Source organism: Peromyscus maniculatus, chromosome 7 (assembly GCF_049852395.1).
Source record: "Peromyscus maniculatus bairdii isolate BWxNUB_F1_BW_parent chromosome 7, HU_Pman_BW_mat_3.1, whole genome shotgun sequence".
NCBI lineage: Eukaryota > Metazoa > Chordata > Mammalia > Rodentia > Cricetidae > Peromyscus > Peromyscus maniculatus.
Window position 1 is genome coordinate 108891684 of NC_134858.1, and position 12929 is coordinate 108904612.

Sequence of the window (12929 nt, forward strand, 5' to 3'; positions counted from 1 at the left end):
CAGTGTCCTTTCACTCTTATGTGGAGCCTTGCACTTGAGTGTTTATAAAATCAGACCATTCTCCCTCTTATTTATTTTTTTTCGAGACAGGGTTTCTCCATGTAGTTTTGGAGCCTGTCCTGGATCTCGCTTTGTAGACCAGGCTGGCCTCGAACTCACAGAGATCCACCTACCTCTGCCTCTGAGTGCTTGGATTAAAGGTGTGTGCCACTGCAGCCTGGTCCATTTTCCCTCTTCAATGTTATTATATATATATATATATATATATATATATATATATATATATATATATATATATATATATAGTGTGTGTGTGTAGTCAGAGGACAACTTGAAGTTGGTCTTGCCTGTCCGTGTAGGTCTTGGACTCAAATTCAGGTCATCAGGCCTGTCATTAAGTGACTTGACTCATTGAGCCATCTTTTTGGACTCTTCCCACTTTTAGTTGTGATTTTCTTCTTTTTTACAGAAAACAATGTTGCCTCTTGTTCCTGTTGCTTATAACACAGAGCTGAGTAACTCTCAATGCTCGTCATTGCAGTTTTTCCTTGCACACACTGAAAATTGTGTTTACTCTGAGCAAAAGGAACAACTTCTGTGTTTACACACAAGTCTCACTCTTTCCTGAACACCAACCACAGGACACTTTTCCTTCTCCTGCCCGGACTGTGATCAGCAGTGAACAAAAGCCATACTCATGACTGAAGCAGTCTGCTTTCTTCCCTCTCTGTCTGCCACGTTCGATATTACAGAGTGATAGAGTTGGGCATGGTCACACATTTTCCTGACAGCTAAGGTGTATCAGAAAGGCTCGACACAGAGTACAGTGTGGGAAGCCTGTGCCTGTGCCTGCGCCTGCTGCTTCTCAGAAGTCCTTCTTGGGCCTGGGGGATGACACGGGAGTGGGGGAGGTACTTGCTGTGTAGGCATGAGGACCTCAGTTTGGAACCCAGTACCCACATACCTGTAACCTCTGCACCAGGTGGATCCTGGGGGCTGGCTGGCCAGCTGGTCAATCTCACAGAAATGGTTCAATGAGAGCTCTTGTTAAAAAAATAAAGCGGAGAGCAATAGGGGAAGACACCTGAAGTTGACCTCTGGCTTCCACACAAGCGGCCCCCGCCTCCCCCCACACAGACAAACACAGATAGAGAGTGAGTGCAAGAGAGAGGGGAGAGCTTCTTTGTGCACGGTGAGGCCTCTGGAGTTGATATCCCCACACCGTGGTCTTGTTTTCTCCCCAGCACCAGGTCAGGCTGTGGGAACACCAGCTTTACTTTGTCCTTTTCCAGGGTTACTACCGAGCTGGTTACTCCTTGCTGCACTTGCTCCAGCCTTACGAAGCCGCTCGAATGTTTTTTGAGGGTCTTCGACTTTTGCAGAGAAGCCAAGACCAAGTGCAGGTTCCTGATTTCCTTGTTGGGATCTTCACAACTATGAGCAGTAAGTCAGACTGAGAGAAAGTATTTTCACTTTTTGTTACTTACCCAGAATGCCTCATGGGAAAATGACTCCTAAGTGTTCATTTGGGGCTAATATATTCAGTTGGAAAGAAACTGGTCTTACCAGAAAGCATTTTGGAAGCTTCAGTGACTTGTGTTTTTGTAAAAACAGGGAAGTCTGATTACACTAATGACTTATTTTGCTTTATAGCCTGAAGTGTCCTTTGTTGCTGGTTAGAGATTTCCTGCTTATTCTATTTGTGTTAGATGATTTTGTTCTTTCCCATGACTTTCAAGTATTTTTCTCTGATTTGCTAAAATTTATTTTTTTTAATAATGTTATTAATCTTCTTTCTTAAGTTTTCAAATGGTAGCAAGCCTTTTTGTGCTGCGCCATTTCATTGACCCCTTGTTTGTTATGAAAATAACCTAGAGGGCCGATGGAGGGTCCTGTGACAGCTCACAATGTGTGTTTGGCATCACAGCTATAACACTCCTTGCCCAGGGATCAGAGGCCTTACTACTCCTTCCAGGAGGGTTCAGAGAGACCTTATATATTACATTTCTTGCCAGAGATGATGCAGTCTACTGCCCTGATAGTATCCAGGACCCTGGCTAAATTTAAAATGTTTGTCACCCCATTCAGTCATAATGGACTTTACATTTTGAAATGAGTTTTCCTCCTGAGATCTTTTACTTACATTTGACTTTATGTGGTCTTCATTGGGGAAACATTCCTCAAGGCTCTAGATTTCCCTCACTTGAAAGTTTCTAAACTATGCAATTTTCTTTCAGGTGACTCCATTGTTTTGCAGAGTTTCTTGCCCTGCTTTGATCATATTTTCACTGCTGGATTTTCAACGGAAGTGTGGCAATCTGTAATAGAGAAGTTGGCAAAGAAAGGATTATGGCACGTGAGTACAGGAGGTGGCTCCCTTACTAGGAAAACACACTCTATTAAGTAAAATCTTCTCTAGATACCAAGGGAATGTAATGTATTATGTGTTTTATCTTCATACCAGAATACCTTTTTAAAAACATTTATTTATTCTCTGTGTGGATGTGTGTAGATGTAACTGTCTTATTAAATAAGAAACAGAGCCAAATGCAGTTAAAAGCTCAAGAGGTCAGAGCAGTAGCTAAGAGCTGAGACTTAAAACCTCCTTCTTACCCTTCCTGCCGCTGTCATCCTTCTCCTTAGCAAAAGACCTACTTCCTGTGTATCTGTCTTTTTATTGACTTTCTCTTCTGCCTTCTCATTGGTTGTAAACCCAACCATATGACCTCCTCGTCACTGCCTGTCTATACAGATCTCCAGGTCTCTATGGTTGGTATTGAGATTAAAGGCCTGTGTCTCCATGCTGGCTGTATCTTTGAACACACAGAGATCTGCCTGTCATGTGATCAGGATTAAAGGTGTGTGCCACCACTGCCTGGCTTCTGCTATAGCTTGCTATTAGCTCTGACCCCCAGGCAACTTTATTTATTAGCATACAAATAAAATCACATTTCAGTACAAATAAAATATCACCATAGATGTGCCTCTGTTATGTATATTGTATATGGTGTGCACTTCTTTGTGTGTGCATATGTGCATGCAGATGTATGTGCACATGTGTGTGCTTATGTGTGGAGGCCTGAGGTTGATGTTGAGTGTCTTCCTCGATCACTCTCTACCTTATTTGTTGAACAGGATCTGTCACTGAACCTAGAGCTCATTATTCAGCTAGGCTGGTTGGCCAGTGAGATTCAGGGATTGACTTGTCTTGTCTTGCTTCCACTGGAGTTGTAGATGTCTGTTTCTGTGCCTGACTTTTTTTTTTTTTTTTTTTTTTTTTTTTTTTTTTTTTTTTTTTGGTTTTTTGAGACAGGGTTTCTCTGTGTAGCTTTGTGCCTTTGCTGGAACTCACTTTGTAGACCAGCCTAGCCTCGAACTCACAGAGATCTGCCTGGCTCTGCCTCCCGAGTGCTGGGATTAAAGGTGTGCACCACCACCGCCCGGCTGTGCCTGGCTTTTTAAGTGGATGCCAGGAACCTGAACTTAGATTCCTGTAATTACATAACATGCACTTTTCCAAGGCAGCCATTCTCACAACTCAAGGTTTCTGTGTAGTTTTAAGAAATTACTGATTGGTGAATAACAGCTAAAAGAGGCTGGGGGTATCCTTGACCTTTGTCCTCCATTTACTACTTGGACTAATAATTTCTCTTTTGAATCGCAGATTTTCATTTGTAAGTTGCAGCATACAAAATCACTTTACCAATTTTTCTTAGGGTTTGGCTGAGAATTTAAAAAGAATGGTTAAGAGCATCTAGTGATAGTCTGCTACTGTGTGTTGAAGTCTTACAATGTGCTAAGCACTGGGCTAACAAGTTTTTTTCTTTCTAAATGTGTGTAGCTAAAGAGTTTTCTCTCCTGGTCCTGCCAAGCCCCGGCAGTCTGACAGCCCACTTATAAAATAAACACAGATGCTTATATTATTTAAACTGTTTGACCTAATGGCTCAGGCTTCTTGTTAACTGTTCTTATATCTTAAATTAACCCATTTCTATTAATTTATACTTTGCCATGTGGCTCGTGGCTTACTGGTACCTTACATCTCCCTTGTCATGGCAGCAGCTGGCAGTGTCTCTCTCTCTGCCTTCCTGTTCTCTCAATTCTCCACTCTGTTAGTCCTGCCTATACTTCCTGCCTGGCTACTGGCCAATCAGCGTTTTATTTATTAATCAATCAGAGCAACACATTTGACATACAGAACATCCCACAGCAAATGTGTATGATTTTTTTTGCCTGCATGTTTGTATGTGTACTACATGCTTACACAAAGAAAACATCAGGTCCCCTGGAACTGGAGTTACAAATGGTTATGAGCTGTCATGTGGATGCTTAGAATTGAATTCTGGTCCTCTGGAAGAACAGCCAGTGTTCTTAGCCACTGAGCTATCTAACTGCTGAGCTAAGATTTAAAATAATCTGACATTATCATCCTACACAATCAATGGAGGGCTCAGGAATCCAGCCCAAGGAGGCAGACCCAACATCCTGGCTGTGTGATGTCTAGGTAGTTTTCAAGTACTGGAGACTGAGGCATCTTGTAAAAGCCAGGCCAGCAGTCATGACTGTCAGAGCCCTGAATTCATTATCTAGGACTGAGCATGGACAGTGGGCCTGTGAAAGGTGAGCATTGACTGTACATCAAACTGAAAGGATCTAGAAGCAAAATATGGCCTTAGACTCAGTTTCTGTGCTCCTAGTCCATTGGCAGGGATGTGTATGAGGGCCATATCTCTAGGCATGATCTTACAGAGCCTGGAATTTTAGGTGTGTGACATCAGACTACCCTCATCCCCTGCCAAGATACTTGATACTAGAGTCTTGTCTTTAGCAGGTTGTGAGGGACTGTGGAAAGAGCTTTGCCTACAGTCAGCCAGGCAGGTGGCTAGACAGAGAGGCTTTGGTCACCATGGCTCAGGCTGACAAACCTTGTAGGTAGCTTAAAAAGTAGATGAAGCTTGTTTTTTGTTTGTTGTTGTTGGGCCATACAATAACCTTTCTGCTCAATAAGCTGTGGAGAAGATTATTATGCCAACGTTTTCTTGTTCTTCCTTACAAGCAGTCATTTCTACTGTTGTCATCAAAGAAAGATCGACTGCCACGCGATATCTATGTCTCTGAGCTGTCACTGAAAAGCCTCTTTGAGGTAAGGGGAGTGATTCTGGAAATGTGCCTTTATAGGAGGCCATGTTACTTGTGTTTAGGACTTTCCCAGTACCTGCTTCATTGTAGATGTGCAGCTCTCAGGCTGAGAATAGTTCATTCATGTTTTACTGATTCAAAAATGTGTGGTTGGGGGAGCTTAAGTTTTGTATTGATGTAGTAACCTCTATGACTCTGCTTGTGTATGTTGTTTCTTTCCAGAAGTATGTCTTCATTGGGCTTTATGAGAAAATGGAACAAGTGCCCAAGTTGGTTCAGTGGCTCATCTCCATTGGTGCAAATGTTGAAACCATAGGACCCTACCCTCTCCATGCCCTCATGCGGCTCTGCATCCAAGCAAGTGAGTGTTCTCCCCTTCACACACCCACCTAGCTGCTTGACAGCTCAGAATCTGAGGGCTCTGCCCAGAGTTGAGCCGCTTGAAAGCAGACTGTCCAAGCGATTCTGGTTTTCAGCAAAGACAAAGCATCTTTATCTCTCCTGGCACCTAGTAGTTACCAGGGATCCAGCTTGCAAAGATCTTGTGTTTTTAGAGTCTAGACAGAAGGGTAGGAGGGTCTACAACTGTGTTTTGGGACTGTAGCTGGAGGATCCTTGAGAGGAACATGGACTAATACTGATACAGTTGTGTTCTCTCTCTCTCTCTCTCTCTCTCTCTCTCTCTCTCTCTCTCTCTCTCTCTCTCTCTCGTTCTTTTCTTCCCCTCCTCCCCTCTTTTAGGATAGAAAGAAGAACCTTTACACATGCTGGGCATGCTGTCTGCCACTAAGCTACTCTCACTCTCACACCCATTTAATTTTGAGACTGTTTTGCCAGTTACTCTCTGGCTTTGAATTCACGGTGTAATGCAGGCAGGCCTTAGATTTGTGTTCCTCTTGTGTTGGCTTCCAGAGTAGCTTGGACTACAGGCATGTACCACTAGACCTAACAGACCTTCCATTTTCATAAAATAGACTCTTTAAAGCTTTATCATTTGTTTTACAAAATTAAGTATTTGAGTCTGTCATTATACACATATACTTGTAACAACACTTCAGATAGAAACTTGTGTTTTCTTGATGGGGTAAGTTTGACATCTTCCTGGACCAAAAGGAGCCAAGAGAGCTCTGTTTGCTCTTCTAGTCTGTGTCATCTTCCTGGAGGGGGTGGGGTGGCCAGATGTTGTGGCTTTATTCTTCCATCTTTTATTTGTGTTCCATCATTATCCATTTTATATGCTCAGGATTTTGTATATGATGCTATTCTTCCTCTTATACAGGGATTGATAGACAAACATGTAAAAGTAAAGCCTGACTAAAAGCAGTCTAATCCTGGACCCCGTTTTCAAATGAGGAGACTGGTGAAGATTAGAAATTTGCCTGTGTCCTGAAGGTCAAGACCCTGTCCGTCTCCTCTTTACAATAGGGGAACCAGATGGAGCCACATCCTTGCTGAACTCCTTCCCCTGCCCTACCCTGCTTGGTTCATCCCTTTTCTCCTGAGTTTCTTCCCCCACTTGTAGATGTAACCAACCGTCTTATTAAATAAGAAACACAGAACCAATGTAAAAGAGAAAGCCAAGAGGTCAGAGCTCAGAGCTAAAATCTCACCCTTCCTCCTGCGGTGGTCTCAGCTTCCCAAAAGAGAGCTATTTCCCTGTGTGTAAGTCGTTTCATAGTCATTTTGCCCTCTCATTGGTTGTAAACCCAAACACGTGACTGCCTCGTCACTGTCTGTATGTACAGCCCCCCAGGTCTTGAAGGCATATGTCTCCAATGCTGGCTGTATCCCTGAACACACAGAGATCTATGGGATTAAAGGCGTGCGCCGCCGCCGCCGCCGCCGCCGCCGCCGCCGCCGCCGCCGCCGCCGCCGCCGCCGCCGCCACCACCACCACACTCTGTCTATGGTTCTAATAGCTCTGACCCCCGGGCTACTTTATTTATTAACATACAATCAAAATCACATTTCAGTACAATTAGAATTCCACCACACCCACTAGTAAGTTAAATGGGTAAGAATCCCTGTCAGCCTTCAAGAGGACCTGGTCTGAGATTATCATGAAATGCCTGCCTCTCCTCACACCTTTTGTTGGAGAGTAAAAGTGTGTGCTAGAGTTTCCATTTTGATCCTTAGGGGACATATAGTTGATTTGCTTTGTTGATTTTATGTAGAAAATAATATTTGCAACTTATCTCTGTCCAGAGGAAAGCCAGCTCTTCAGATGGATAATGGAACACAAGCCTGAGTGGAAAGGCCTCATCAACTACACAGACGATGCTGGCTGCACGGTCCTGCACGTGGCTGCTGCCCACTTCCCAGGGTACTCCATCAAGCGTGAGTAGAGAGACTGTGCTGGATGGCGTGTTGGGGTCCAGTGACTGCAGACATTAGAAAACCCACACACGGCAGGCTCAGAGGACCAAACCTTCCCTTGAATTAAATATGATTGAGAAAACAGGCTGTAAGCATGAGGGAGATGGGTGAGAGGAGAATCACTGGGCTCCTGTGCTCTTTCAGGTGGCTTCTGTGAGGTTAAATGAGGCAAGAACATAGGCTTCTGGCCACACCCCACACCCCGCCCCATACTCCCTTACTATATGCTACAGAGTGCTTTATTTTATGCCAGAGATAGAATGTGAACCAGGCAACCGACATGGTCTTTATGGTCCTTAGAACCTGACATGGGACTTCCATCCTGTCATGCACACGGTGCTGTACAGGCCGCATGTAAGAGAGACTGGCACAGCTGAAGAGAGGCTGGTTATTGTGACAGAGCCTTGTTAGACTCTGTTCACTCCCATGGAGCTCTTTGATGACTCACTTTCCCCAAACTCTCAGACCCATCATTATTTGTTTTCTCTTGGTTATATAAGAAAACATTCTTTTTTTTTTTCATCATGTGTGGTGGCACATACATTTAATCCTAGCACTGGAGAGGCAGAGGCAGGTGGATCTCTTTAGTTCGAGGCCAGTCTGCTCTACATAGTGAGATCCTGCCTCAAACACTGAACATTTTTTTCTACAATGGTAATGAAGTCCCAGTGTCAGTGGAATGAAGGTGACAGGAATGTTGGCGCTTATGCATGGTGGTGGTGTCATCTGGAGCAGATGCGGTGTTCGAGGCTGAGCTGTGATCCTCTGATGGCAGGCAACATTGGAAATAGGGATTTCTTTCTTTAAAAAAAACATCATTGTGTGCATGTGTGTAAGTAGAAGACAGCTTTTGGGAATTGATGCTCTTTCTTCCACCACATGGGTTCTAGGAGTTGAACTAAGGTTGTTAGCCTCTGTGGCAAGTGCCTTTACCTGCTGAATCATCTTGCCGGCTCATGCAATGCCATTGAAAACAAGCACCAGTTAGTTTTCATTGACCATTTGCTACCTTGCAGATGGGAAGATTTTTACCTCCTTTGTTTATAATTGCTTTAGTTTCCTATGCCGTGTAACAACATACCAACAGTGTGGTGGCTTGCAATGCCATTCCCTCCCTTTGCTTGATGCTCACAGTTCTGTGGGCCTGTAGTCTGGCGTGATACAACTGGGTCTTTTGCTGATTTTTCAGAAAGGCTGAATTCAAAGTGTTGACTTTGGCTTGTTCTCATCTGGAATTACAGGTCTGTGTTCAAGATAGTTGGTGGACAGAATCTAAGATGCTGGGCTAAGGTCTCAGTTTTCTTTTTTGAATGTCTGCCTGAAGTTCCTCTATAGGTCACCCGCAGTCACTCTCTGGCATCCTCTACCTTCAAAACCAGCTGGGGAGAAGTTCCTGTGCATCAAGGCCCTCTCATCTTCGAATCTTTGATGATTGGTTTTCCTCTCTGTTCCCCAGAACTTTGGCATCTGACTCTCATAACTAGGTCATGCCCAACTGGATAATCTGTCATAAGGTTAGCTGGTTTTGGATTTACAGAGTCTCATTGCTTAGTACCTAGATTAATATATGATTAGGTGTACATATACCATGGGTCTGGAATTTTAGAGCTTAGTATTGTGCCTACCACAGTAAGATCTCAGTGGGTAGGAAGTATAAGTTTTTAATTTTTGTATAGTGAGAGAAGCAGCTGTGAGTACAGAGGTGGGAGAAGACAGCACAGCGAGCAGCCTGACACTTGGCATAGAGATGCTTGTCAGACAGTAAGCTTTAGTAAATATTACACAGGGGAGGTGAAGGTTAGCATTGATTTAATTCTCTGTACCTGCCTAAGTCCTGTGTACCCCAGGGACATACCTGTTTCAATCTGAAAATAATCAAACCTGTGATCACTGAGACACCTTGATGCTTGTCATATAGGTCCATCAGAGCTCAAGTGAGCTATAACCCGGTAGGTTGGGACCAGAGAGTGGTAACAATGACAACAACAAAAGCCCTGATGCCAAAGAAATTGCTACTTCTTTCTTCTGTCACCAGACAGGCTTGTGTGTGTGTGTGTGTGTGTGTGTGTGTGTGTGTGTGTGTGTGTATAAAATTTATTACATATAATGTTGCATATAATAAATAATGTAATATATAATTATATTTATATATATTATACAAATAATTTATTTAAATTTTTTTCTGGAACAATATTCTGCTTCTTCTCTGGGGGATAAAGAAATCTGAAGTCACAGCTTGCTCTTATCCTTACAGCTATAACTGTTGCCTAGTAACCAGATTTCCCCTCTCTTTGCTTGTTGCCAAGGAGAGGGGAGAAAGGTAGAGAGGAGTGCACTTCTGAACCTCTTAAAAGCTATTGTCCTTCCCACTCCACACCAGGATCTTTGCTTTGGGGCAGTTGGGTGGACTGCCTAAGGCTGTCAGTTAGGCTCCTTAAACAAGAGGATCCCCCAATCCCTTGAGCACTCATGGGGACATCTCCTTACGGAAGGAACCATGAGCCTCCCCTCTTCTCATTTTGGCCTGCCCCAGGACAAACAGAAGATGTGCAGATGCTACTGAGCTTTGGAGCAGACCCTACTCTGCTAGATCGACACTCTCGGTCTGCTGTGGATGTTCTGAAGAGGAACAAGAACTTCAGAGCTATTGAGAAAATCAACAGTCATCTGGAAAAGCTGGCTTCGAGTTCTAAGGGCCTGTCAGGTACAGCACCAGTGAATTTACTTTTTGTGGGGAGGTGTTGGGGAACTGGTTCTGTTACAGTAGATGCAAATTGATTTATTTTTTCTTCATATGTAGGTGGAAGTGAGACCTTTCCCCTCCAATGTTCAGAAAATGTGTTTGTAAAAACAGAATGAGATAACTCTTAGAGAGCATCTACAATGTCCTTGGAACATTTCCAGGTCTACATTTCAAGAGTATGGGTGACACTCCCCCCCCAAAGTATTCACATGGAACAAGGGAGAAAAAACATATAGAATAGGAGACAACCAAAATTAAGCCTACTTCTCAGAAACGGTCACTGCCGACAATTCAGAATACACTTGCATCTCTATTTCTTGACCATTGGTTTGGAGAGACTACTGTGTAAGACAGAGTGGATGGTTGTTCTAGTTCTGCTGCCGGGCTAGTGTGCTAGTGCGATTTGTACCCCTTACCTCCTGTCCTGAACTCTCAAGGTTTCCCTGCTTCATCTATGGGTTGATTCTAAAATTGGAAACCAGTAGGTGGCGTTTTCATGGTAGTGTGATCGTGTAAAATATTACTCTTCCTGCCATAAGTGGCATGGCTGGGCCCATAGGAATGAATCACCAACTGTCTTGAAACCGTTGCTCTTTCAGTGTGACCTCTTTAAGCAGTGCTGTTTAATACCTCCTGAACTCATCTATGACGTTTATACTTCCTGTTACCTCTAGATTTCTTTCTTGATTTTCGAGAGTACCTACTCAAGTTAAGTTTTTCATTGAGGAGGCGTGGATGGTAAAGTTATGGAATTTTTGAAACTCCATATATTCATCACATTGCTTGATAATTTGGAGATAGTTGTTCTATTTATTGACAGCAATCTGCCTTTCCCCTGTCCCCTCTTGTTAGCACTTTTGTCATTAGGCTGTGTTTCACCGTCAGTAACCTGCCATCATTTAGTGGCAGCCTTTTCTGGTATATTTGTGAATCTATAGTATCTTTAGGTTTATACAATGTTATATAAAATTGTGTGACAACTTGAAAAAATTATTTAATTTCCTTTTAACCTCTATTGCCACTGATCAGAAGTCTGTTAGTCATTTCATTTCTTTTTCTAGAATATTCTTGGCCTTAAGTTCTAAAATTTCCCTTGGATTTATCAGGATGGAGCTCTTTACTTATTCTTTTGTGGAACTTGCTGGTTCCTTTTAATCTGTTTTTTCTTAGCTAAGGGAAAATATCTCCTATCATTTTATTCCCCTCCAATTTTTTCTACTACTATTAAGTCATTGGGGAAATAGCTTGGGTTTGTATCTCTCTACTTTTCATATATATATATATATATATATATATATATATATATATATATATGTATATATATATATTTTTAATTTGGTCTTCAGCTTTTCCTTGTGTCATTCCCATTGTTTACTGCTACATTTTAAAATTTGGAAAACCATGGTTTTAATTTCTAAGAACTCTTTCTTGTTTTATTTTTTTGTAAAACCTTTTATTTTATGTTTATTGTTTTGCATGCATGGATGTCATTGCACCATGGTGTGCCTGCTGCCCTCAAAGACCAGAAGAGGGTGTCGGATCCCCTGAAACTGGATTACAGACAATTGTGAGCTGCCATGTGGTGCTGGGGATCAAACCTGGGTCCTCCAGCAGAGCAGCCAGTGCTCTCGACCGCTCAGCCCTCTCTCCAGCCTGTTCTTACTGCAGTGCTGACGGTTTTCATTTGCCTCGTCTTCTCAGACTGCATTAAGAATGTCACTGTAGCTACATACATTTGAAGAATGTCCTCCCCACCCAAGTATTCTGTTACTGCTGAGGCTTTGCTGACCCCCTTTCCTGCTTCTCTTTGGCACCGTTGCTTTCCTTTAGCTCCTGGCTTTTCTGTCATTTATATTTGTAAATGAAAGGCGAGATTGATATAATGCATACGAAATGGCTAGTGTTTGTATCCTGCAGCTATTTCAGTTCCTCAGAAAGACTCACTCCCTTGAATGGGTAAATGAAGGCAACTGTTGGGAGTGGGTTGCTGGGGGTGGAAGATAGTCCCATGTCATCTCGGGATTATTGGAATTGCCAGAGTTTGGTAAAATGTTGTTGTTTTGGTTTTTGAGACAGGATTTCTGTGTGTAGCCCTGGCTGTCCTGGAACTTGATCTGTAGACCAGGCTGGCCTTGAACTCACAGAAATCCACCTGCCTCTGCCTCCTGAATGCTGGGATTAAAATGTGCACCACCACCACCCAGCAGGATATTTTAAAAAAAGATTTATTATTTTTGTTTTAGGGCTCTGAGTGTTTTATAAGTGCACCATATATGTGTAGTGTCCCCAGAGTCTAGAAGAGGGTGTCAAATCCCCTTGAACTGGAGTTACAGGTGGCTGTGAGCTGACCTGTTGGTGCTGGGACTCAAATCTGGGTCCTCCTGAAGAACAGTAAGTGTTCTTAACTCCTGAGCCAGCTCTTATGTTTTATGTTGGGGAGACCGAAGCTGAGTTTCATGTAACACCCTCTAGCAACTTCACACTCTTCACTTTTGTGAACCTAAACTCTCTTCTCTTGTTCCCATGAGGCCATGATGATGAGAGGAGGGAAGCTTGTTTGTGGAGTCTCAACTCCCCTGCCCCATGGATGTTCAGACTTCAGACTGTGATATACCAGGTTTTGTTTTGAAATGTATTCATCTTTTATAACAAATGAAGATTTCCCCCCATA

At 43.0% G+C, this 12929-nt stretch overlaps 1 protein-coding gene across 2 annotated transcripts in view; it reads left to right on the plus strand.

Moving 5' to 3' along the window:
• Nucleotides 1-12929, plus strand: part of Trank1 (tetratricopeptide repeat and ankyrin repeat containing 1) — an 87562-nt gene that overhangs the window by 33516 nt on the left and 41117 nt on the right. For both annotated transcript variants that reach the window (XM_076577217.1, XM_076577216.1), the window contains exons 3-8: nt 1293-1443; nt 2238-2356; nt 5060-5143; nt 5362-5500; nt 7345-7476; nt 10049-10219. In XM_076577217.1, the coding sequence (XP_076433332.1) occupies nt 1293-1443; nt 2238-2356; nt 5060-5143; nt 5362-5500; nt 7345-7476; nt 10049-10219 (796 nt within the window). The remainder of the gene's footprint in view (nt 1-1292; nt 1444-2237; nt 2357-5059; nt 5144-5361; nt 5501-7344; nt 7477-10048; nt 10220-12929) is intronic.